Source organism: Cricetulus griseus, chromosome 3 (genome assembly GCF_003668045.3).
Source record: "Cricetulus griseus strain 17A/GY chromosome 3, alternate assembly CriGri-PICRH-1.0, whole genome shotgun sequence".
In the NCBI taxonomy this organism is placed as follows: domain Eukaryota; kingdom Metazoa; phylum Chordata; class Mammalia; order Rodentia; family Cricetidae; genus Cricetulus; species Cricetulus griseus.
The window spans coordinates 148,431,057-148,454,464 of NC_048596.1; the positions used below are offsets into that span (position 1 = coordinate 148,431,057).

At 39.5% G+C, this 23,408-nt stretch overlaps 1 protein-coding gene across 1 annotated transcript in view; it reads left to right on the forward strand.

Moving 5' to 3' along the window:
- Ano5 (anoctamin 5) overlaps positions 1-8,244 on the forward strand; it is a 65,544-nt gene extending 57,300 nt beyond the window's left edge. The window contains exons 20-23 of the mRNA XM_035441657.1: positions 1,095-1,300; positions 2,062-2,240; positions 4,108-4,213; positions 8,023-8,244. Coding sequence (XP_035297548.1) covers positions 1,095-1,300; positions 2,062-2,240; positions 4,108-4,213; positions 8,023-8,244 — 713 coding nt within the window. The remainder of the gene's footprint in view (positions 1-1,094; positions 1,301-2,061; positions 2,241-4,107; positions 4,214-8,022) is intronic.
- The last annotated feature ends 15,164 nt before the right edge of the window (positions 8,245-23,408 follow it).

Here is a 23,408-nt window from a genome sequence, read left to right on the forward strand (position 1 = left end):
TGGCAGATATACACATATGGAAGAAAGATAGATGAATGTATTGATGTATGGATAGCAGATATATATATATATATATATATATATATATATATATATATACACAGGTATATGTCTGTGTGAATAGCAGGTGGATAGAAGAAGATATATGGATATGTATTGATGGAAGATAGATGAATGGATGGATAGATGGAGAAAACAGTTTAGTTTTCCTTCATCCCAATTATTGAACATGGAAGAAACACTGAGGTGAGTTCTTAGAGAACTAGTCCTCAGGCTGTTTGTTTGATATGCCAAGGGCATTTCTGCTCACCAATATCCCCTGCTTTGGTGGAACTATAGGGGGCATTCCATGTACTTAGTATCAAAATCCTGGTGTAACAAAGGGGATGATGTAAAAACTAAGTGATTAACATTTATTAGATATGCTATATATTTTATATTAAAATCTGCCAGTGTGATAGAAAACATTTTTATGCTTCAACATAAACCAGTGTTACCCTAGTTTACTTTATATTGTATGGCATTAGATGGGTAATACTGTGCACATTGTTGTATAGAGAAATGGGAATTCTTGTTTCATGCAGCTCAGTATGCAATTAGGTTGTTCTTGCTTTATAGGATGATGATGACACAGTGTTTTTTTCTCACTGTGGGAATTCTGAATAACTGTGTTTACACAGACAGGGAAGGTTAGTGCCAACACAGAAATGTGAAATATCATTTATAATAAAATTAGCTTCTGTGTCTTGAGGGCCAACCAAGACTTAGTTTATACTGAAAGCTCTCACAGATTCTTCGAGTCATGAGATAATGGTGCAGTGTGCTCATTGACTGTATTTGTTTTTGGTGTTGAAGATGCTGAAATTCAATAGATTAATTAGTTTCCTAGATAAAGATCTGAGACTAACACCTTGAAACCCAGGATGCCTCTCCCTCAGAGTAGTTAGTTATAGGTCCCTTCAGAGGAGTGAGGAATGGATCAGTGTTGCTTGTACACTTCATAACGAGGCAGGTGAGAAGAGGTGAGATGGCAGAAGCAGGGTGGATTGGCCCTTCGTCTCCTCGATAATGATGGGTGACCTGTGTCTCCTCAGTTATCCAGTTCGGGTTTGTCACGCTGTTTGTGGCCTCCTTTCCCTTGGCCCCCCTATTCGCTCTCATAAACAACATTATGGAAATCCGAGTGGACGCCTGGAAGCTGACAACTCAGTACAGGAGACCTGTAGCTGCGAAAGCTCACTCAATAGGTATCTGGCAGGACATTCTCTATGGAATGGCCATTGTCTCTGTTGCAACTAATGTAAGTGCCCCTTTCCATGGGATGACTTTGCCCTTCTTTTTGTTTCTGCTGGGGTGGCGGAGTGTGAATGACACCTAACTCAATCCTAGTTTGCACCAATTTCATCACAGTGATGACTTGTAAGGACAAGCTGAAACTTTATTTTCTGAGCAAGATCAATAGGAAGAAAATAGTATTTTCTAATAAAACTACAATGATGTTGTTTTACATACTGTGCTAATCTAGGCAGAAAATCAGTGACAATGTAACAGGTTTGAAAAAATGGAGTCAAAGATTGATTATACACAAATATATGTTATATGAAGAATATAAGTTTACTTAATTTTTACTTACAAAATGATTTTTAAAACTAAATTTCACAAACACTAACTTTTTAGCCTTCATTTTTGTCTAAAATTATGTTTTACCAATTGAAGTTTTACTGAGGTAATCAAAAGGAGATTTGACAACATAATATTGTGATTTATTTTAGAGTTTTATGTAAAGGACACAGGGCTGAAATTGTAGAGTTTAAATTCAGTGAGAACATGAAAAAAGGAGGTGGAGCACAGTTACAGAAAACCTCATGGCTGGTAACACTCTTTAAATACTAAGACAGGAAGACTTAATCTAAGCATGTGACTTCAGCCACCAAAGGAAAACTCAGAGGCACAATACGTGAATAGAGGCAATAAAAAAAAAAAATGGAAGTGGGCTTGCCTACAAGTCAGACTTTGAAATCTGGATTGGGCTCATAATCATTCTCTCCCTTTGTCCATCAGGCCTTCATTGTTGCGTTCACATCTGACATCATCCCACGGTTAGTTTACTTCTATGCTTACTCAAAGAATTCCACGGAGCCCTTGAGTGGATATGTCAATAACAGCCTGTCAGTGTTCCTGATAGATGACTTCCCCAACCACACAGTACCCATGGGGAAAAAAGACTTCATCACTTGCAGGTCTCCTTCTGTCTTGGTTTTAGCACTGTACTTTTAATGTCTTTCTTAAATTATCTTTTTTTCTTAATGCTTGTCTTATAGTATAAAGGGTTTACTTGAGTCAACTCATTTCTTGGAATTTATATGTTGTATGACCTAACAGACTATCCAAAGGAAGGAATTATGGGTGGAGGTCATGTTGTTCTTAAATAGTTTCTTAGTTTTGAATTATTTTTTAAAATGTTGCTCACTAACTGGGACAAGCTCCCTGGACTTGAGCCATAACATCTATCAGTCTGTATGGTTAATTAAATGAATTCTACCATTTATCCTCAGAAAATATACTGAGAAATAGAGAAATAACAATGTAACAATGGGACCATTTCAGCAGTCATCATCTGGTTTAAAGGTTTTCTTCAGTATACAATGTATGAGGTGGGGTTTGTCAACTGTTATTACCACACTCGGTGCATCATATTCTGTGGGGATCTCCATACCATAGAATATGAAAACAATAGTCAGTAAGTAAGTGGATGGATAATAGAGATATTATAGATAGATCACGGATGGAGATAGGCAGGTGGTTGGGTGGATGGATGGATGGAAAGATAGATAGATAGATAGATAGATAGATAGATAGATAGATACATACATACATACATACATACATACATACATACATACATATATGATAATTATGGTATAACTAGATGACAGTGATAGATGATAAAGATGGATTAATAGAAATATAGAGATAACAGATATAAACAGTAAAGATAGATGTGGATATGTATATATATAATAGAAATAAGATAAAGATAGATTGATAAATAATAGAGATAAATAGGTAGATGGTACTGATATTTGTTAAAGATATATTTTCATAGATAGCTAAATAGATTGATAGGTAGACATAATCTATGATAGATAATACAGATAGATAGTAGATCATAAATAGGTAACAGACTGATAAACATATGTACACATATGTACACACAAAGCCTTTAATCTTAACTTCAACCTCACACTAACCTCTCCCTTGGGGATTCCAGCAAAGAGCAAGAAAACCATTTCCGGACAATAAGACAAAAACACTGATCTATGGCACATTTGAAATCAAAGGAATCATGGCACAGTGTTCAAGACTGAAATCTCTGTTGTCGAATCTCTTGATTTAACCTCTTTCTAAAAGCTGGGATGAGTTTTTGAAGAACATCCATCTAGTGAGTTTGTAGAAAGGAATAATATGAAAGTCTGATCACAAGAAGAGTCCAGAAAGAGAACACTGCCTTGTCAGTACATCTAAAAGGAAGCAGTCTCTGCATAACAGAAGTGGTCCACACAGCAAGTTGGATGGGTCAGATGGGAGGGGGATTTTGATGAAATGCCATGGAAGCTTGGTCTCTTGTGGGAGAAGTTGCACTAGACCAAGGAAGTTTCTCTGGTTTATCTCCCATTAGGGAGGTAATATGGATAAGTAGCACAAGCCTGGAGCTGTGAGTACAGGAAAAGGTTTAATACTATCTGTTAACTTTCCTGTGACCTGGGTTTGTACTGTTGCCTAAGAGAAATAATAGTAGTTTACTTAAGTTCTCTTTATTCAACTTACCACAAATGTCTATCATCTATCTGTCATTCTGTCCATCTGTCATATATGTCTATCACATATTTACCTATTTATCTATCTCAGATTATGTATCTCTCATCTATATTAATGTCTGTTTATCTACCTATCATCTGTCAACTATCATCTGTGTCTATCATAGATCAACTTCTCTCCATCTACCTACCTGTCTATTATCTATCATATCTATCTGCCATAGATCTTCTCTCTGTCTTAATGCCTACCTACGTATGTTCATTATTGTTCTTTTTCTTTGTTTTGTAGGTACAGAGATTACAGGAACCCTCCTGATCATGAGAACAAGTATGTCCATAACATGCAGTTCTGGCATGTCCTTGCGGCCAAGATGACCTTCATCATAGTAATGGAAGTAAGCAGACCTGGACTCTCCCCCATCTCTTTCATCTCTCCCATCTCTTTTGTTCCCCTAAGCAGCTGTTTCTAAACACACCTGCCATCAGTAGGTCAACTTCCTCTCCTTTCTTTGGAAGGAATCATTTGTTGTCATAAGTTGCAACTTCTCTTGGAAACTTGTTATTCACTTACAATTGGTATAAAACACCTTGGCAACAGAAAAGGAAGGGTAATGCATGGCAAGGTCAGGAAGAGGCTGATTTGTAGAAATCCTGTTCCAAAGGCTCTCCTCCAGAACACTCTTATCAACTAACCTCACTTTTTACTGTTTACAGATGAAACTGATGTTCATCAAACTATGTCATTAGCTTGAGGTTAGTTAGTTAGCTTCTGTGCATCAGTCCAAACTCAGTCCTACTCACTGCAGGGCACTACTTCCATGTGCAGTATTTGGAGAGACCATTGACAAGAAAATGTAACTCCCACAGAGGGAGAATGGATAAATCTCGTTAAATAGGAACAGAGAAAAAAATAAGATGGGGTCTCCCTGTGGGAGTGTCCAAGTACAACACAGATGCAACCTGAGCACGTGCTGCTCAATTACAGTTTCTTGGACTCATTATTGCTATACATGACTAATGATTGCTATTCAGGCAGTCTATGCCTGTTTAAAATTAGATAGCTCTATGTAGCTAACAGAGAGAAGCCTTACACATATCTCACTAGCTTCAAAACCTGATCTCCAGAGGCAAACATTGTCAACTTTGAAACACTATCACAACAGACTCAGATTTCAGTGTTAGGCTGTAATTGTTGACCTCCTACAGTGACATGTCACACACAGGAGCACACTTGACACTGGCTTCATTTACATACCATCATCTTCCTCCTACTCCTAAAGATAATTATAACATATGCATATATATGTATATCTGATTTATTGAGCCCTATAATTCCTCTCCTGAAGTACAAAATCTCAAAAAACAATTGTTTTTTGAGTTAGTAGCTATGTAACCTTGATATGATACTGTTTCAGTTAATAAGTAGCCTTATTCATTCTCTTTGGAGTGACTGTTGGTCAAAATTGCTACAGAAATGCCAAAGGAACACTTCAGAACCTGCTGGTACTTGTTTTATACACTAAATGATACAGTTTTTGGTGTTTAATCACTATCGACACTGAAATGGTGTATCCATCAAGGTTTCACCTAGGAGTTTAGTCAAGGTTTATATATACTTTGTAAATATTAGTAATGTTTGTTTCATACAATATGCTCCAAAAACTTTTCTTTGTTTAGGCTTATGTTCCTCCCACTCCTGCTCTTTCTTCCCTCTCTCTCCCCCGCTTCCTTTCCACTCCATCAGATTTTAATTCTTCTTAAATTTATTTCACATTTCCCACAAAAGGTCTAGACCACTCTTTCAATATTCCCCTGAGATTTACTACCTAATTTTGAGATTCATCTTTCAGAAACACTCTGAAGAAAAATTAGATGTGGTTTGTTTTTGAAACCTTGAATATTGAAAATTTACCAAAAAATATTATAATTATTTGGTCTGAAATTAAAAGTCCGAAGCTGTTGTCATTAATTTTTTTAACCTTAGTTTAGGCAATCTTTAAAAACATTTAAGACATTGCTCCATTTCTGTCCAGATTCTAATGCTGTTATCAAGGTCAGGGCCATTCAGTTCCCTTCCTTGTTAATGACCTTAAGATGAACAAACTTTAAATGTTCTCTCACCAGCCCTGCCAGTCTGAAACTTCACAAGCAAGGTATTTGCTACTGGATAGCACAGTTGTTCTGAATGCTGAGGCCCCTAGTTCTGAAATCACATTCTTAAGTTTGGGGGAAGGGCAAAAAATGTCTGTCTCTGTGATTTCCTTTTCAAATGTCCCCTTCCTCTATTGTTTCTCTGTTCCAAACTTCAGTGACCATATTTTCTCACTTGTAAAGAGCTGGAAGCCATACCTTTGCTCTCTTCATTAGCTTTTTCCTCTTGGTTCCAGTTTGTTTTGTTCTTTCTCTTTCTTGTTAGACATTTTATTGCACAGTAGACAGTATTGTATATTCAAGAATCAGGGTTCAAGGTTACAAGCTTGGGGTACAGAGGTGTGACCCCACCTTTCATTAGAAATCCACAAAAGTTCAGTCTGCCATCCCATATTCCAGATGGGTCGATGCAGAAAAGGGTTTCAGGCCTACCCAGTATAAAACAGTGTTGGTTTTTTGTTTCTGTTTGTTTTGTTTTTAATAGAGGGGTCTGGCAAGATGTCTCAGTGGGTAAGGGTGCTTGCTTCCAATCCTGACAATTCAAGTCAGATTTCTAGAACCCGTATGATAGAATGAGAAAACTAGCTTCCCTAAGTTGTCCTATGACCTCTATGAATCATCCACATACCTACATATGACACAATTAATCAACAACCAATTTTAGAACTATAAAGAAAATCACCCAAGAAAGACATCCAAGCACACCCAAGAGCATGGTGTCAGCTTCTCCAGAGGCTGTCACTGTTTACTAAGATGTCCTTCTTATATTTAATTTAGTGTGTGTGTGTGTGTGTTGCCTTCATGTATGTATATTACATTAATGCAGTGCCCACATAGCTCAGAAGATGATGTCAGCTTCCTTGAAGCCAGAGTTCCATTTGTTAGCTGCCCTGTGCTAGGAACTGAACCCAGGTCCTTTGGAAGAGCAGCTGGTGCTCTTAACCACTGAATCACAACCCAGCCCCCTATTAAGATGTTTTAACATATATTTTAAGCACATGAGTGAAGAGGGAGAAAGAAGAAGATCCTACCTAAGTAGGTATGGGCTCCACATTAGAGTCGCAATTGAGTGTTTGGCATTAACCACAATGGTAATCCCAGCAGCTCTGAGGTTCACTCTCCAGAATTTACTAAGAAACTTTTTTCTTTCCTTTTGATACATGAGATTAGAGGATGATTCTAAAGGAGGTACTTTAGGTGGGATTATAATATGATGAGGTACAACCAGGAGCCACTAGGAATGTCAAAGTATTTCCTGGTGAGACTCCTAACTATAGATTCACAGCTGAAAAGGGAAAGAAGGCTTTAGTGTTGATGATCATGTGGGACTCTGTTCTCAGCAGGCCAGCGGTTTCTTCCCCTCCCTGTGTCTCCATTTTTGCTCTTTCTTTCCTGCCCACATTCAGTATTCTGAATTTCACATTGTAGAAATGTTGCTTTCAATATGTTCCCTACCCCCCTACACCACAGCCTATGCCCCAGTGGTCACAGCTTTCTGCTTTAAAAATAAAACTCTTCACTTAGTTCCTGAACATTCTACAACTTCTCGTAGAAATGCCAACTGATGCTCTTGTTTTCAATTCTACACTACACTACTGTCCTCAGAAGGCCTAGCTATCTTCATTCCTGAAAACTTTCTGAGAGTTTAAAACAAAATGGCCAGTAGGCTTTAAGTTTCAACTTAACACTAAATCACCAATTACATGGCTGAATGTGAGCTTTCTTATCTAAAGGAAATTAGGACTATTTTAGAGATATTTTATTAGATTCTTAGGGTGGGGCACAGATAAAGGGCAGGTTTTTTTTAATAGCCATGTTCCATTTACCTAGTTGCTTTTTTAAATATATGTTTATTTAATTTAATTGTATGTGTTAAAATTACAGGATACACACATGTGCACATGTACACTCTCATATTTACTTGTATATAGGATTCAACTTAGTGCTTCCTGTGTTCAGTAGAGTTTATTAGATGCTCAAGAGGACCTTTAAGGACTCCTTGCTGAGTGCTCGATTATACTAACAGTATTTCTTTCTTTTATCACTCTTTTAGCACATCGTGTTTCTGTTTAAATTCTTATTGGCCTGGATGATACCGGATGTCCCAAAAGATGTCATAGAGAAAATCAAACGAGAAAAGTTAATGACTGTCAAAATTATTCATGACTTTGAGCTCAACAAGTTGAAAGAAAACTTGGATTATGAATATAGTAACTTTATTAGGAATGACACAGTGGAAGACAACGGAACCCTGAGCAACAAAACCTCCATCTAATCCACACATAAGGCGAGAAGCTCTGTGCCTTTCTCTGTCCACTGTTGCCTCTGGGTTTCTGGCTGGATGTTAGAATCCATATATCCATTTGTTTTTCTTTCTTTCTTTTATTTTTAACTTGGAGTCTTTATGCACTGTGATAGAGGCTGGCATCAGAAGAGAACACAGGTGGGCACCATCCACTGAGCTCTCCCAGGGTGTGACTCATGGGGTCCTGTAAACAGTTGCAGGTGGTGCAGGTGGATTCAGAATCTGGGAAATCATGGAGTGTTGCTACTTAGAGTGAAATTCGGGCCTGGGGCATGCTCTGTTACTTCCCAGGGCAACTGCACATCTCTACTGTCTTGTGTTGAGTGTCTTCCATCTCCCTCCCAACAAGAAAAGGGTCAAACCAAAAAGGAAGCTAGCAAAGAGACCCATCATTTCATAGAACATCTGCCATTGTAAGATTTACAAATGAAAAGACAAAATCAGATGTCTTGAGAAATCTCGCCTATTGACAAATGCTGCTTAAAAATCATAGCAGGAGTGTGCTCTTGACAATGTAGATGAAACTTAGCTTCTGACAGAATCCCAGATTGCCTTTCCTGGTAAAGGTAGGATCAAATTTTCCATGATACTGAAAGAAGTTTCATGAAAGACCCTCAGAGGCTTTTAAACGTAGTGTTTTCATTTTGTTGACTAACTTCACCACCATGGTGTCAGGTGACTACAAGTTTCCAAGTGAAGGTACTGTGCAGAGCCAATGTGTCTGCTTAGAAACTAAAGAATGCAAGACAGTGCATAGACATTAACTTATTCAATTATAAAGTGAACTTTTAAATTTCTCTGAAATGCTGATTTTTGCATCATGAAGCCTTTTCGAGCTCTAGCAATTTGTATAAGTTGGGCACAAACTGCTTACAAAATGTGATCTATTTGCTCTAAGAAACACCAAAGTTTATAGTCTTTTCATGGGCTATTTCACCCTTACAATGTCCAGTGCCTTCTTTCTATGCCTTTGACACATGAGAAATTATCTAGGTGACTGTTAATTTGATATGATAGAGTATTTCAGACATCAGAGTATTTAGAGAAACTGTCAGTGTTGTGAGCACAGAGTTTATCACCAAAGATAATCAACCAAGTGAGAAGGTGATAATTTGGTGGAAGAAAAAAAGCATATTTATTGAAGTATCCCATCCACATTTATCCTATGTGGGTATACAGCAATTCTTGTCATTGGTTCAGTTAATGCAATATCTCATATGTACCCATATGTACTTACCACTAGCGTGGGAGATATGGTCTAGCTGTAGAGTACTCAAATCTTTAGATTTAAATTAGAATTTGGCTACAAAGGAATATTTTTTAATCACATACATATAAAGAAACTAGATCACAAGATTTTTAAAAGTAGTGTTCCCTTAACAATAACAGAGTCCTACAGCATAGCTGATAATACAGTATTAACTAACTACTGATAGATACTAAGTATCTAAAATTAGGGATTATGTATTTTTTGTAAAGATGGCAGAAGAGTTAGCACATCACATTATTGGCAATATTGATTTGTTATATAGTAGGTATATTACATGTTTGAGTTACTTGAATGATTTCATAATTGAAAGATAATTTCATATGTGGAGATGGTCAGCTTAAGAAAACCTGTCCTTTAGGGCATGATCAAGCCACAGATGTGGTTCTTGTAGACTGTCAAATTATGTTGTCACCACAGTGCTCTTCACACGTAGCTCACATCGCCTTCTTCATGGGTGCTAATTTAAAAAAAAGGGGGGGCAAGGGAATTATAGTTTTTTGGAAACACTTTAATCTTGTGACTTTAGAGTATTGCAGAGCTAGACTGCCAGTCAAGGATAGAGCTGACTTGAAAAGCTGCCACTATACTGCAAGTTCAAAATCAACACAAGCCCTGAGTGTCTAAAGTAATTGCAGAAATTAACAAAACTGGAATTTCTTCTACGGCAAGTGCTTCTTAGTATTTACCTGTGTTTTCACTGCATATTTGCCTTATCATTTTTTATTGAGCACTTTCTTCTTGTTTCATGTTTTACCCAGAGTCACTTTCTGGAAGGCCTGTTAGCCAAAATCAGGTGGAGTTTGTTCAGGCTGACTTGCCTCATTTCACCAGTGCACTAGTTGCTGTCAGAACACTGAGCTAAAAGCAACTGACTACAGGACGAATGTTCATATTTAGGAGTGTGGCTGTGATGTTTTTATCCTTTAGTCAAACAAATAGTTTACTATTTTTTCACTGATATCCCAGGGAACATTTGGAATCTTATGTGAAAATAGGATCTTTAGGTGCCAAAGTCCCAAACCAAACAACTCATTTCAAAGGTCTTTTGTAATCATTATCTTCATTGCTTCTTTTCACACAGAAAGCAAAATACTTCAAAGAACTGACAACAAATGAAAGATGTCTTAATTTTGTAGTGTTTCTAAACTACTGGATTTCTCCCATTGTTAAGAGGAAAGAGAGAGCTGTTTCCTTTGGATTCTTTGGGGATATGGCTGTGGGTAGAAAGATGCAGAACTCTTCTAAGTGTCAGTTACTAAGGGTAAGAGAATATATCTGGAGAAATTACAGGTTGACATTTATCGTGTGTCAAAAGAAAGCCTTTGCTTGCAAAGTGTGTTTGTAGAGTCAGGTACCATGGACAATCATTGGCCCTGCTCTCCAGGAACAATGATACTGGTCATTCAAAAAAATAACCTATTGCTTTGGACAAACCTCTCATAGTTATTATGTAATTGAATGATGCCATGAAGGAAAACATTGCATTGTCAGGCTTTGGACTCTGCCACAAGGAATCAATAGAACTATCGTGATACTGTTCTTGCAATTTTAATCTACTTTTCTGTGTAGTAATTAAAGTATGTCAGTTATTTCAGCATTATGTAAAATTAATGGCGATGTTTAAAATGTAATATATAGTGTGGTGTAGTCTGTGTGAGATATAACTGCCCATTCCTCTAAAAAACATCATTGGATACAGGATGCAACTCTCCTGATACAAGATGTTGTGCCTGAGGTTAACTCAGAGTATACAAGCTTGCTTTTCCTTCCTTCCCTCCTTCCCTCCTTCCCTCTCTCTCCCCTCCCTCCCTCCCTCCGCAGAGACTTCTGAGCACACTCCACTCTCAGGGTTAGCCCAGAATGTCACTGTCCACCTGCAAAGTGCAGAGCCATACAAGAGCAGCTGCAGATCTAGAGAAGTTGTATACAGTGGAAACTTTTCTTGTATTGCTTACCTCCTCCCACCCTCGCCGTGACTTTGGAAGGTGTTGCTTGGGGATGGTTAAGAACACTGTAAATGGCAAATCTGCAGCTGAAGCACTTTGACAAAGACTCCTGACCAGGCAGCCTGGCCCACCATGAGTTAGGTAAAGTCATGTAGCATCAGGGCAGCCACGCTTCCATTGCTGCTCTAACCCTGTCCTTTGGGTTCATCTGGAGACTCACAGTTGACAAACTTACACGTTTAGTCTACACTTATTAAAGACACTGTTCATTTCATTCAACCTATATAAGTTTTTTAAGTGCAGAGTAATCAGAAACTCAAGTGATTGTAAGTATTTTATGCATTAAGCATACTATCATATAGGACTTAAGTAGCAAAACAAAATTACCAATATTATAGGGAAGGAGTTTCTTTTGAAATTATAGAGAATCTGGGATGAAATGTTGACAAGCTGAAAACTGCATGACCATCAGTTACAGGCCTGAGACAGCAGAGTTCCCAAACTTCTGTATAAGTGGCCAGTGTCTTCTACTGCTTGTGTCAATCTACAATTGGGTTTCACTGATGGGAGCCCAGGACTGGTCAGGAAGGGACATGAGGAGAAAAGAAAGCAAACAGGCTAGATGGATTGTGTGTGCATTGCACCATATGAATTGTGTGTGCATTGTGCCATGTGGATTGTGTGTGCATTATACCATGTGGATTGTTCATGTATTGTACCATATGAACCTTCAAGAAAAGTCACAGAAAGATGCCTTAGCTGCTTTACTGCTGTCTATTACTTTGGCAAGTAGGATCTGGTTACTTTTTCAGAGACAAAATACCTGGACAAAGCAAGTTAAGGAAGATGGGATTTATTTGAGCTCACAGCCTGAGGATCCAGTTCATCATGGTGGGAAGGCAGCTGGTTGCATTGTATCCACAATTGGGGGCATAGATACTGGTTACCCGTTCACTCCTTTTTATTTAGCTGTGAACTCCAGCCTATAGGAGATGCCACACTATTCAAGGAAGGCATCTTACCTTCCAGATAAACTTATATAGAAATACCTCACAGAAAAACTCAGAAATGTGTTCTAGTAATGATTCAAAGCCCAGCCATATTGACAGGATTAGCCATCTCAGACTTCATAGGTAAAGACTTCCAGACAAACAAGTCTACTTACCAGGCACAGACTATAAACCAAATGCTGCCCAAAGCTTAGTAAGGCTATTGACCACTCAAACAACATATTTAGCAAACTAGATGTAGTTTATTTCCATAAAATGTTCTCTGTAAATGAAAACGAACAGTTTTTTCACTCACATTTTAAACATTTTAAACATTTGATCATGTACATGATCAAAAACATGTATTTATCAAAAACAAATACAACTAATTAGCTTCAAAATGCTCATCCAAATTAATTAATCTGGTGGGCCATTTTTATGGAAAATGTGCAGCTATTTTAAAAACATAGAAAAGCCATGGTTAGCATCCTAGGAACTGAGAATAAAACAATACAATGGAAAAGAAACTGAAAGTGAGGAAAACCAAGAGAAAAGGACACGAAGTCACTCCGCATCATGACAGGTTACTGGAGTTCTGACTTTATGAATCAGCAGTGACAGACCTCAGATCCATCAGTAATAGACTGGATTTATCCAGACTATTGTAACTATGAGAAAAGGTAGATAAGAAGTGGTTAAAATATTTAAAAACAGACTTAATATATTCATTGTATTGTGTTATCTAAGGGCTTCTGCATGCAGGTATATATTATATATGTTGAACACATTCTTGCCCTCCCCGGAAAATTGTAAAACTATATTCATTATTTGTTTATACTTCATGAATTAATAAAATATGCAGTTTGTTAAGAAGAAAATCACCAACCCTAAATACTTCATCAAAAACTTCAAAATAATTATAAGGCAAAGGACCCATGTGGAACCAGTAACTTTGAGAAGAAAGACAATTAGAGGGAAATAAGTCCACTGTGTGGTGGATTTTCTATGAGAGTAATTGGCGACTCCTAAGAGGAAAAGCAATGTGTGAAAGAAAGCAAAGTCTCCCTGCACTCCCAACAGATTTAGGGTGTATTTGGAAGAAAAATTTAAGTATAGGATCCACCAAGGATCACATATCTTCATGAAATCCCTGATCCGTCTCTGAAGACATGAAGTGTAAAGACCCAGAGAGATGGAAAATAAGAGAATGGAAAAAATAAGAGAAATAATAAAGTAAGTAAAGTCAGTCCCTGTTCATATCATGCAAAGATAGGCATGGGGTAAGATGTAATACAGAAAATTGTGATTTTGAAATTAAAATGCTAATTATAAGAATATAACTGGGGGCTGGAGAAATGGCTCAGCGGTTATGAACACCAACTGCTCTTCCAGAGGTCATGAGTTCAATTCCCAGCAACCACATGGTGGCTCACAGCCATTTCTAGTGGAATCTGATTCCCTCTTCTAGCATAAAGCTGTAATGCAGATAGAACACCCATATACATGAAATAAATGTTTTTTTTAAAAAATGAACTGTTTCAAATATGTGTCCAGCTAATAAAAACAGGCAGAAAGTCTATAAAAGAAATCCTTAGAGTTAAAATGTGGGATTAGTGAACCCACAGTTGATACAATGAATGATTGGCCACATGGGGAGCAGATTCTGTAAAGATGCAAAATTCAAGCAATGCCATCTATCCACATGACAGCTGACATGGCATCTGATAGTGGCAGGACAGACATTCCTTCCAGGTATTTTTAGATTATTGTTCAAAAGGAAAAGCATCCTGGACCAGAAGACAGACAAAATTAACCTCAAAGGACTGGTTGATCCAGAGTATATGTCTCACTGTAGCAAATTAAACTCATTAAGAGGAAGAAAATGAAATGAAACAGGCAACAAAGTTCTTATGGACATATGGATAAGAAGAAACCACAATGTGTTAAAGATTATGCCAAACAGATGGGGAGTCACACTGAAGTGTGGATGGAAAATAACTAAATGTAGACTTAACAGAAATACATAATGATTATAATCCTCACGTTATTAGGAAAGGAAGCTATAAAAACAAATTAGGCTATGTTTTTCACATATATAGGTGGGAATTAGCTAAGTAAATCCAAAGAATGAGGAAAGTGTATGAGAAATCAGTGAACTAAAGAAAACTTCTGAAAAGCAATAGCACAAATGCTGATTGTTTTAAATAATTAAAATTGTGAGAGAGGAAAAGAAATAACAAGCTGCCCAGATCAGGAGAAAGGAGGGCTAGATAAAAAAGAAAACAGGACAGGAATGGTTATTACACTGACTTCTTTAAAACTATAAAATTCTCTTCAACAATTCACTACCTGAGAACATAGAAAATGCGTACCACAGGTAAGGATGACATTCCCTAAAGATAAGACTCATCTAGACTAAATAAGGAAGTCCTATAAATCAAATTATAAAAGATCAACTTAACTGTAAAAGTAGGCAAAGAACATAACAGCATTTCACAAATAACACTATAAAGTGGCTGAAAAGCTTGGAAAGGCTACCCACATCATAAGTGAGATGTGTTCAGACTTTAGAATGAAAAGCACTGAGAGAGAGTCCTGGCTCATTTCTGTTGCTGTGATAAAATTCTCAGAACAGATACAAATTTGGCTATAATGCATTTTTTTACTACAGTCCCAGAGTGTGTCCATTGTGACAAGAAGGCATGGCATAGATGTGTAAGATGAAAATCATTTATTTATTGTTTTGGACAAAGCTGGTGTGAAACATTTTCAGCCTGTCTCCATATTCCCCCATAGCAGCATTACCATTTATAGAATAGTGGAAGAAACGCCAGGAAACTTGCAGCAAAGATGAGGTAGGGGCCCAGAGAGTGAGGCTGGGAGGGTGGCTGTTCTGGCAGGAAGATGGAGGGTGGGGATTGTCTCTGTGCTCAGATGACTTTCTGTGGGAACTAGAACTAAAATCCTGATTTTGAGGGAGTCCCATTACATGCCTATCTGTGACAACTGCTTTGCTGAGGGAGTCAAAGCCCTCCCTATTCAAGGGAGCACCCTGGCCTCAGACCCAGCATTGTGAATGGTGAGTTTGTGGGGTAGTTGGTTTGAAGACTGAGTCTAGGAGCAGGAAGAGATGAGAGCACTCAGTGGAGATAGAAGTGGTTCTGATCCAAAATACTGGAGCCTAAAGAGGATGGAGAGGTGATGGTAGAAGTACAACATGAGGTGTCAGTGCCCAAGAGAAGCCGTCGGTGCATCCATACAAAAGGGAGCTTGGAGCAAGAAGCAAAGTGAAAGTGGAAGAAGATGGGGTATACATAATGTTAGCCTGGAGTCTGGGTGGCATGAAGAGGGTGCCCATCCAATGCCATGGAAAGCTGAAGGTCAGTAGTTAGGACTTGCATGTTTGGCCATGGTGGTGGGAGTCCAGGGAGTAGACTTAGGAGGCTCACACAGATACACACACTGAAGCCTCAAAAGCCAAATATTGAAAGCCACCTTGCATCTATATGGGTGTGGCTAATTTGAGTGGGGGATCCTAAGAGAAAGAAGGAAGGCATCTGAGAAGGGAAGAGTCCACGTGTAAGTAATTATCAAGACACTGCAAGTAATTGTTGGAAGATGGAGTAGCTATTGAAACTGAAGGGATAAATCTAGAGCAAGTACTGTCACATTTGAATGAAAGTGGAGATAAAACAATTCACGGTGTAACTATGTGTATACACACAGAAACACGCAAGTATTCATATGAACTCATAGGGAACAGGGCTGGAGCATGCAGTACCTACATTGATCTTGGGCCATCTTGCTATGCTACGATGCATGAAAATTCTCAAAAGGTGAAAGGTAAAAATACAGAATCATCTTGAAAATAAATAAGCTCTCAATAAAATTATGGGTGAACATGTCTAGATGGAAGAGAAAGCCACAAAAGTATTTGTGATCCTTAAGGAGATGTCCTGGACCAGAATACACTAAAGAAATTTGACAAGTACACTGTGTGATTATGATCTGATGGTAAAGGCTAAGGGTCAAATGCAGCCTGAGGTTTAAATAGAAACTGTACCAGGTCAAATATCTACCAGTAAATGTTGTAATTTGTGTGAAGCCATGTCACTTTTTTAGAGGAAACACACACTGAAATTTTTCAAAGGAGCAATAAATAGTAGCTGGGCCTGATGAACCAGCCTGAATACTACTGATTCAAGAGGATGAGACCAGCACATATTCCTGCCTCTATCTCTTCTTGTACTGCCTGCATATTTCAAAATACCATATTATATATGACAAATATATGCAATTTTTATTTCATAAATAAAAATAAGAACAGGAAAACCTAATAACTACTTACCTAAGAGTGATTAATGGAGCAATTTTAAAAATCTGATGGGCATTTAAGTTTTTAATCTTGTAAATGATTTTTGTTTTAAATTTTAATTTATTTTATATGTAGGGATGTTTTCTCTGCATGTTTGTCAAGTGTATGAGGTGTCCATGGAGGCCAGAAAAGGGCCTCCACCAACACACTTACTAAACCTCTGAACACATTCATAAGAGCAATTGCTTCACATTATTAAAATCTGAATCAAAGCTACAAGTAGGTATACTGTCATTTGGGTATATTGTTTTCGACTCTGTGTATTTGAAGACTGTCAAATAAAAGTTGGTTAAGAAGGTTTCTAATTATCCCTCCTATTCAACATGTTTATTATGAACAGAGGAAAAAGAAACACTAGAAGAGCCAGGTGGTGGTGACACATGCCTTTAATCAGCACCTGGAGGCAGAGGCAGGGGTACCTCTGTGATTTCAATGCCAGCAGCCTGGTCTACAGAACAAGTACCACCACAGCCAGGGATACACAGAGAAACCCTTTCTAAAAAAAAACAAAAAACAAAAAACAAAAACAAAACAAAACAAAAAAAAACCTAGCAACTCCATAAGTAAAAAAAGAGAATTCTCATTTACATCTAAATCCACCCATTCCCAGGAAGCCTGGGTTTCTGGGGATCATGTTAAACCAGACAAGTCACCAATACTCAGACTGAAAAGATCTCCCTGTGATTACAACCAGCTTTCCTATGCAAGTGAATTGGAGGCAAAAAGAGAAGGAGAATCTGCCAGTTCAAGATGCTCAGGAGACATCGCTCATTTGTGCCTTCTCTTTGGAATCTGACCTCAACCATCCATGAAATCTAAATTAACAGATAACCAGAACAGGCTGAGAGCCAGCAACACCATACTCTGAGTCATGAATCACTTTTAACTCCCCTCCCAACATAGTATTTTTATTAAGTATTTGGGAATTTCATAAACACATCCCCATCACACTTGCTTCCCATTCCTCCCACCCTTTTGCCCTTTCAAAAGACAAACAGACTCACAGACAAAAAAAAGTCCAATTTGTTGCCCATTTTGTATGTGGCATTACTTGGATTTTGAGAGTACATTTATTTCTGAGGTATATTCTGAAAAGACATGGTGCCTGGAATCTCCTTCATATGATTCCAGATGGGAAAGGAGAGGTTAAATAAGAAGGGAGTTTTATAAAACAAACATATGAACATGTTTTTTATCTCGGTAAGGGAGACCTGTGGGTTTTGAAAACTGATGTTTCAAAAACTACAGTAAAAATATGGCACACGAGCTCTCTCTCTCTCTCTCTCTCTCTCTCTCTCTCTCTCTCTCTCTCTCTCTGTCTGTCTCACACATACACACCCTGCATACCACCTGTTGAGTAATCTCATACTATAAAGTTGAGCATAATAATACTTCTATGTTCAGAAATACAATCTCTGAGCTATGGATAGAAAATTGATATTAGACAAATACATGAAATCACAACCAAAATTCATTTTAAAAGTTTTGAAAAACAATGCAGTCCTCTCAAAATTAATGTGGCAATAATGCTGTTTATTGCTAATAAACCCACTTCAGTACAGTAGTCATAGTCACAGTGTGCATTGCAAAGCATAAGTGTACAACTTAATTCCCACTACAGAGATAAACAATAAAATAGTTTCTTGTTATAATTTTTTTTCTGCTATCTTGGTTGCCACCTGCTGGCTATGAAGGAGAAATAAAAATTGGTTTCTAACTAAACTAGGAAACTAAGCTGTTTTTTCACCTGGATAAAAATGTTTAATCTTTGGGAAACCCTCCTCATTCATGTTCTTACTGTAAAAGTTGTGTCTGGTCTATTAGTAGAGAGAAATATGCTGTGGTTCAAAAAGAGTGTATGATTCACAGTTTGGGAGTCTGTGTGAGCTGCAATCCACTGTCACTTGGCAAATGATCCTGTGATTCTGATATCCTATGGTAAATGAAGCAGCAGTGCATATTGCTTCTCTCTCTCTCTCTCTCTCTCTCTCTCTCTCTCTCTCTCTCTCTCTCTCTCTCTCTCTCTCTCTCTCTCTCTCATTTTGGTTTTCTAAGGCATTGTGTGTGTGTGTGTGTGTGTGTGTGTGAGTGTGTGTGTGTGTGTGTGTGTGTGTGTGTGTGTAGCTCCGGCCATCCTGGAACTCTCTCTGTAGAACAAGCTGGCCAGAGACTCACCTGCCTATGCCTCCCAAGTGCTGGGAATAAAGGAGTGTGCCACCTCTGCCCTTTCTTCCTTCCTTCCTTCCTTCCTTCCTTCCTTCCTTCCTTTCTTTCTTTCTTTTTCTTTCTTTCTTTTTTTTTTTTGAGACAGTATTTCTACTTAGCTCTGGCAGTCCTGGAACACAGTATGTAGACCAAGCTGGCCTTGAACTCAGAGAGATCTTCCTGTCTCTGCCTCCTGAGTACCTGGTTGCAGCATATTCTTTGATTTGTACATAACTCTTGTGGAGTGACAACTGCATTGCACAGTCCAGTCTCCCTGCCCTTCGGCATGTGTTGGCTGCAATCCCCTAGGCGTATGCCATGTTCCATGTAAAGCTCAATCCTCCTTCTGTTACCATCTGCATTATAGTTCATGCCACAGAGCTTCACACATTCTAAAACTGGTTATACAGAGGAACTGAGGGTAAGTCAACAGATATCTTGTCTGATCATCTTGACCTACCTCTCATTAGTGTGCCAGGCTAGACAGAGTCCTGTGTAATATCTTCCAGTTCTCCACTAGATTGCCCAGCTGGAAAGTTAAGGAGGCTCTGCCTGATTGATATGGAAGTCCCTTATGATGTGGGTGAGGTGCTGTGCTTAGAAGGGGTTCTAAGTGTTGAAAACTAGACAAGAAATTCAGCAGGGGTCTAACAGTGCATTGTCACCACCAGAAATTAGAAGCAAACCCCACTGAGACGTCTCCCCAGACTGCTTAAAGCCAAGCTCAGAATCACCCCACTGAGAGACAAGCAAGATCCTTCACGACTGGAGATTTCAACAAGGAATGAAAATCTCACCTCCCAAACAAGCCAAGGATTAGCTCTGGGTGAGGAGTGGGATGGGTATCAGGACATGTGTTCCCTTGCATCTGTTCTGAGGCCTAGGAAAAGGGACAGGATCTGAGTCCAGTCAGTATGACTTGCAGCTCTGTTTCCATCATTTTATCTCCATTCAGCATAGCTGCAAGCAGTGAGTTTCCCCTTTTCCATGCTTTGCATTTTCCAATCTTAAATCTAGCTGTGCTTAAGCTTTGGATGAACAAAGCTCCCCCGTTGTTCACTGGAAGAACACTCTGGTGGCTGTGCTGTGCTCATCTCTTCATTTGTGAAATTAAGACATGAATGTGTTTGCTAATGAAACAGCCTTATTGAGATATAAATATGTACCACAGAACTCACATTTTTAAAAATATAACTTTTCTTTATTGATTCTTTGGAGGTTCTATTTCATGCACCCCAATTTTGCTCACCTCCTGGTCCTCCCATATCCTCACCCCTGCAGCACCCCAACACACAAAACAAAACAAAATAATCAAACAAACAAAACCAAGAACAAGAAAACCTCTTCTTCATTCGCTCCTCTCCAACACCTATTCTTTCATCCTGGTGGCACTGTGGGCCTTGGTGTGTCATATAGTATACCCTTTTGTCCTATCAGCTTTACTAGCAAATGCTTCTTGTAATGAGTCACTGATCTGGCTCAAGGCCTCTGCTTTCTGGTACATTATCCTCACTGGATCCTCCTTGGAGCTCCTCTGGGATATCTGATGGCTGTCCTGAGTCTTGGGGATCCTGTTGGTATTGCTCCCTTCACAAGCTGCAGCAGGTCCTAGATGGGGTAGATGTTAGGGTGGGCCAACCCAAGGCCCAGCTGTGGGCCTGGGTGGTAGCTGAGCTGGAGGGCAGAGTCAGCCCCCCATGCCTGTGCCATCAGGGTCAGTTCACCTTCTCCTGTGTTGAGGGGTAGGGCCATCTCTCAACTGCAGGTGCCAGCTCTCTTGTTTCAGTGTCCAGCAAGAGGCATAGCCAGCTTTCCCTGGGTCAGCGAAGCATAGGGCCAGCTCAACATGGCCCTCTGAATTCATCTTGCATGGTTCCTAAAGTCCCCTAAGGTGACACGGGCCTCAGACATCAACACAGACCCCAGCTGTCCCTGGACTACAGGCCCTCAGCCACAGGTCTCAGGTTGCACCTCCAAACCTGGGTTTCTATGTGACCTTCAATGGCTTTAGTACAGTCTGCAGTAAGACCATGGACCCAGGCATGGTCCTCAGCAGCTGGGTCTGGATGTCACCATTGCCCCAGGTGAGAGTGCAGGTTACTCATCTGCACTGGCCCCAGCAGCAGTGTGGACCTCAGACACCAACATGGCCCCAGACCTAAGGTGTCTGCAAGGTCTTCAATGGTAACAGGACCATTGGATATCAGTACAGTCTGGCTGCAGTAAGACCATAGACCCAGACATGGCCCTCAGCTGCAGCTCTGGCCTGGATGTCACCATGGCATTGAGTAGCAGTGAAGGTCTCTCAGATCTGGATGCATACTGGTCCTATGACACCAACCTGGACACAGGTAGCTGACCTGACCCTGGGCATCCTTGTGGCCTTCAGTGGTAACACGAGCCACGTATGTCAATCTAGATCATGGCCTCTATGAGGTCTCAGGCTGAGACTGGATAGCACCATGGTCCTGGGTGGCAAGCAGACCTCCCCCATCAGCCTACTCATCATTGCCTTCACCACAGCCCCAGGTGGCAAGCAGGCCTCCAACATCAGCCTACTCCACACTGTCTTCATTTCTTCCTTTCTGTCTCTTTCCACAGTGCAAGGACCATTTTCACTTCTCCACCACATATTTGCTTGTCATAAGGGGGTGCGTCTGCCCAGCAGCACAAGATGTGTGGCAGGATGTCTTCCCACCAGCCAGGGCCTTGAGGACCCCTAAAGCCTTTTGACCATTATAAAGACATCTGATTTAAAGACACATGACACATTTTTGTGTGAGCACAATTTTCATTTCCTTTCTTCCCGAGTACACACCTGGAGGTGCAATAGCTAAGAATGGCCTCAAAGTTGTGATCCTCCTGACTTGGACTTTTGAATGCTACTATGTCACTTATAAAGAAATTTAGTGTCAGATGTAAGAAACTATTCCTCAGGTCTGGAGGAGATGTAAACACCACCTATGCCTCCTCACAATGCCCAAACAACAAACCACACTGTCATTCTACCAAAGTACATGCTACAAAATCCATGAGTTTTAAGTACAGAACATGGATGACCCTAAAGCAGTTGGAAAGACTGGAAAGTCTTCAACTAGCATGATTGGTGGCTCCCCCATCCCATCATGGATGGAGCACATTTCTGCTAGCTTTCTCCAATCTATATACTCCAACACCTCCATGAGACCCCCTAGGCCATGTGCAATCAGTACCAAGTTCCATTCAAATGGCTAGGACCAGTGGCTAGACACTCAGGTGAGGTTCCAATGATCCTTTCCACTCTTCTGTGAGGGAATCTCAACAGTCCACAGTCCAGATATGACTGACTTTTGCAGATCTGGAGAGCTGATACGATAAAGATGATGAATATGATGGCTGTCTTACTGGAGAAGAGTGCCACAAAACCATAACAACAGACTAATGATGGTTTCCATTGCATACACAAGCTCATAGCAACCATGATCTGCACAGTATTGAGCCACTCCAACCTGCACATGGATGGGGAAGGGGATCACAAAGTCCCACTCTAGCTGAGGAACTATGGGAAATTGAGAGCTGCTGGGGAGGAATCTGTTTGCTTGAGGGAAGCCCCTGAGTGGCTACCCATGTCCCAGCTGATGGTACTATATACATGCATATAAAAACAGCACAAATGGACACTGGCTATGGGGGGAAGGAAACGTGAAATTTTGGAGGGAAAGCAGTACTAGGGATAAGGGAGGAACTGCAATATTTTCACAGTGCTCTTCTTAAGCCTTTACAATCTAAATGCTTGCTTCATCCTTCACCAATTTTGTGGTGTCTGAGCCCTTCATTAGGGCTTCAGATACACAATTAAAATGATGCTGCTTTGGATAATGGCATGGTAATATATGATAAACAAATATCATTCTAAAAATGCTCAAAATAGAACTAAATAACTATCCTCTAGAAGTCCTTTCATAGCTGGATTTCCATCACCATGGTAATTATTTATGAAGGCTGATCAAGTAGGTATGTGATATGGTTTACCACTCTGGGTTCTGGCATACATTACACAATGAAGAGATAAGATGCAGAAAGCCATCTGGGAAGGAAGTTGACATACTAGCAAGGGGCTGTGAATAATGAAGGTGGCTTCAGTCCCAGTAATAAATGAAAAACTTCTCCTCCTTTGAAGCAGATCCATATTGCAATGCTATGATTCACAATGGTCCTGGAAGAGCAGTTGCTGTGATGTAGAAAATGACATCTACTTTACTTTACAGGTGCTGCAGATAGATTCCAGGCTGAGGGGAAGTTGGCCAGAAGCACTGTGCCCTGAGAACAGCATCTTCCCTTGACAAAATGTTCTTTCTTCGAACACAGAG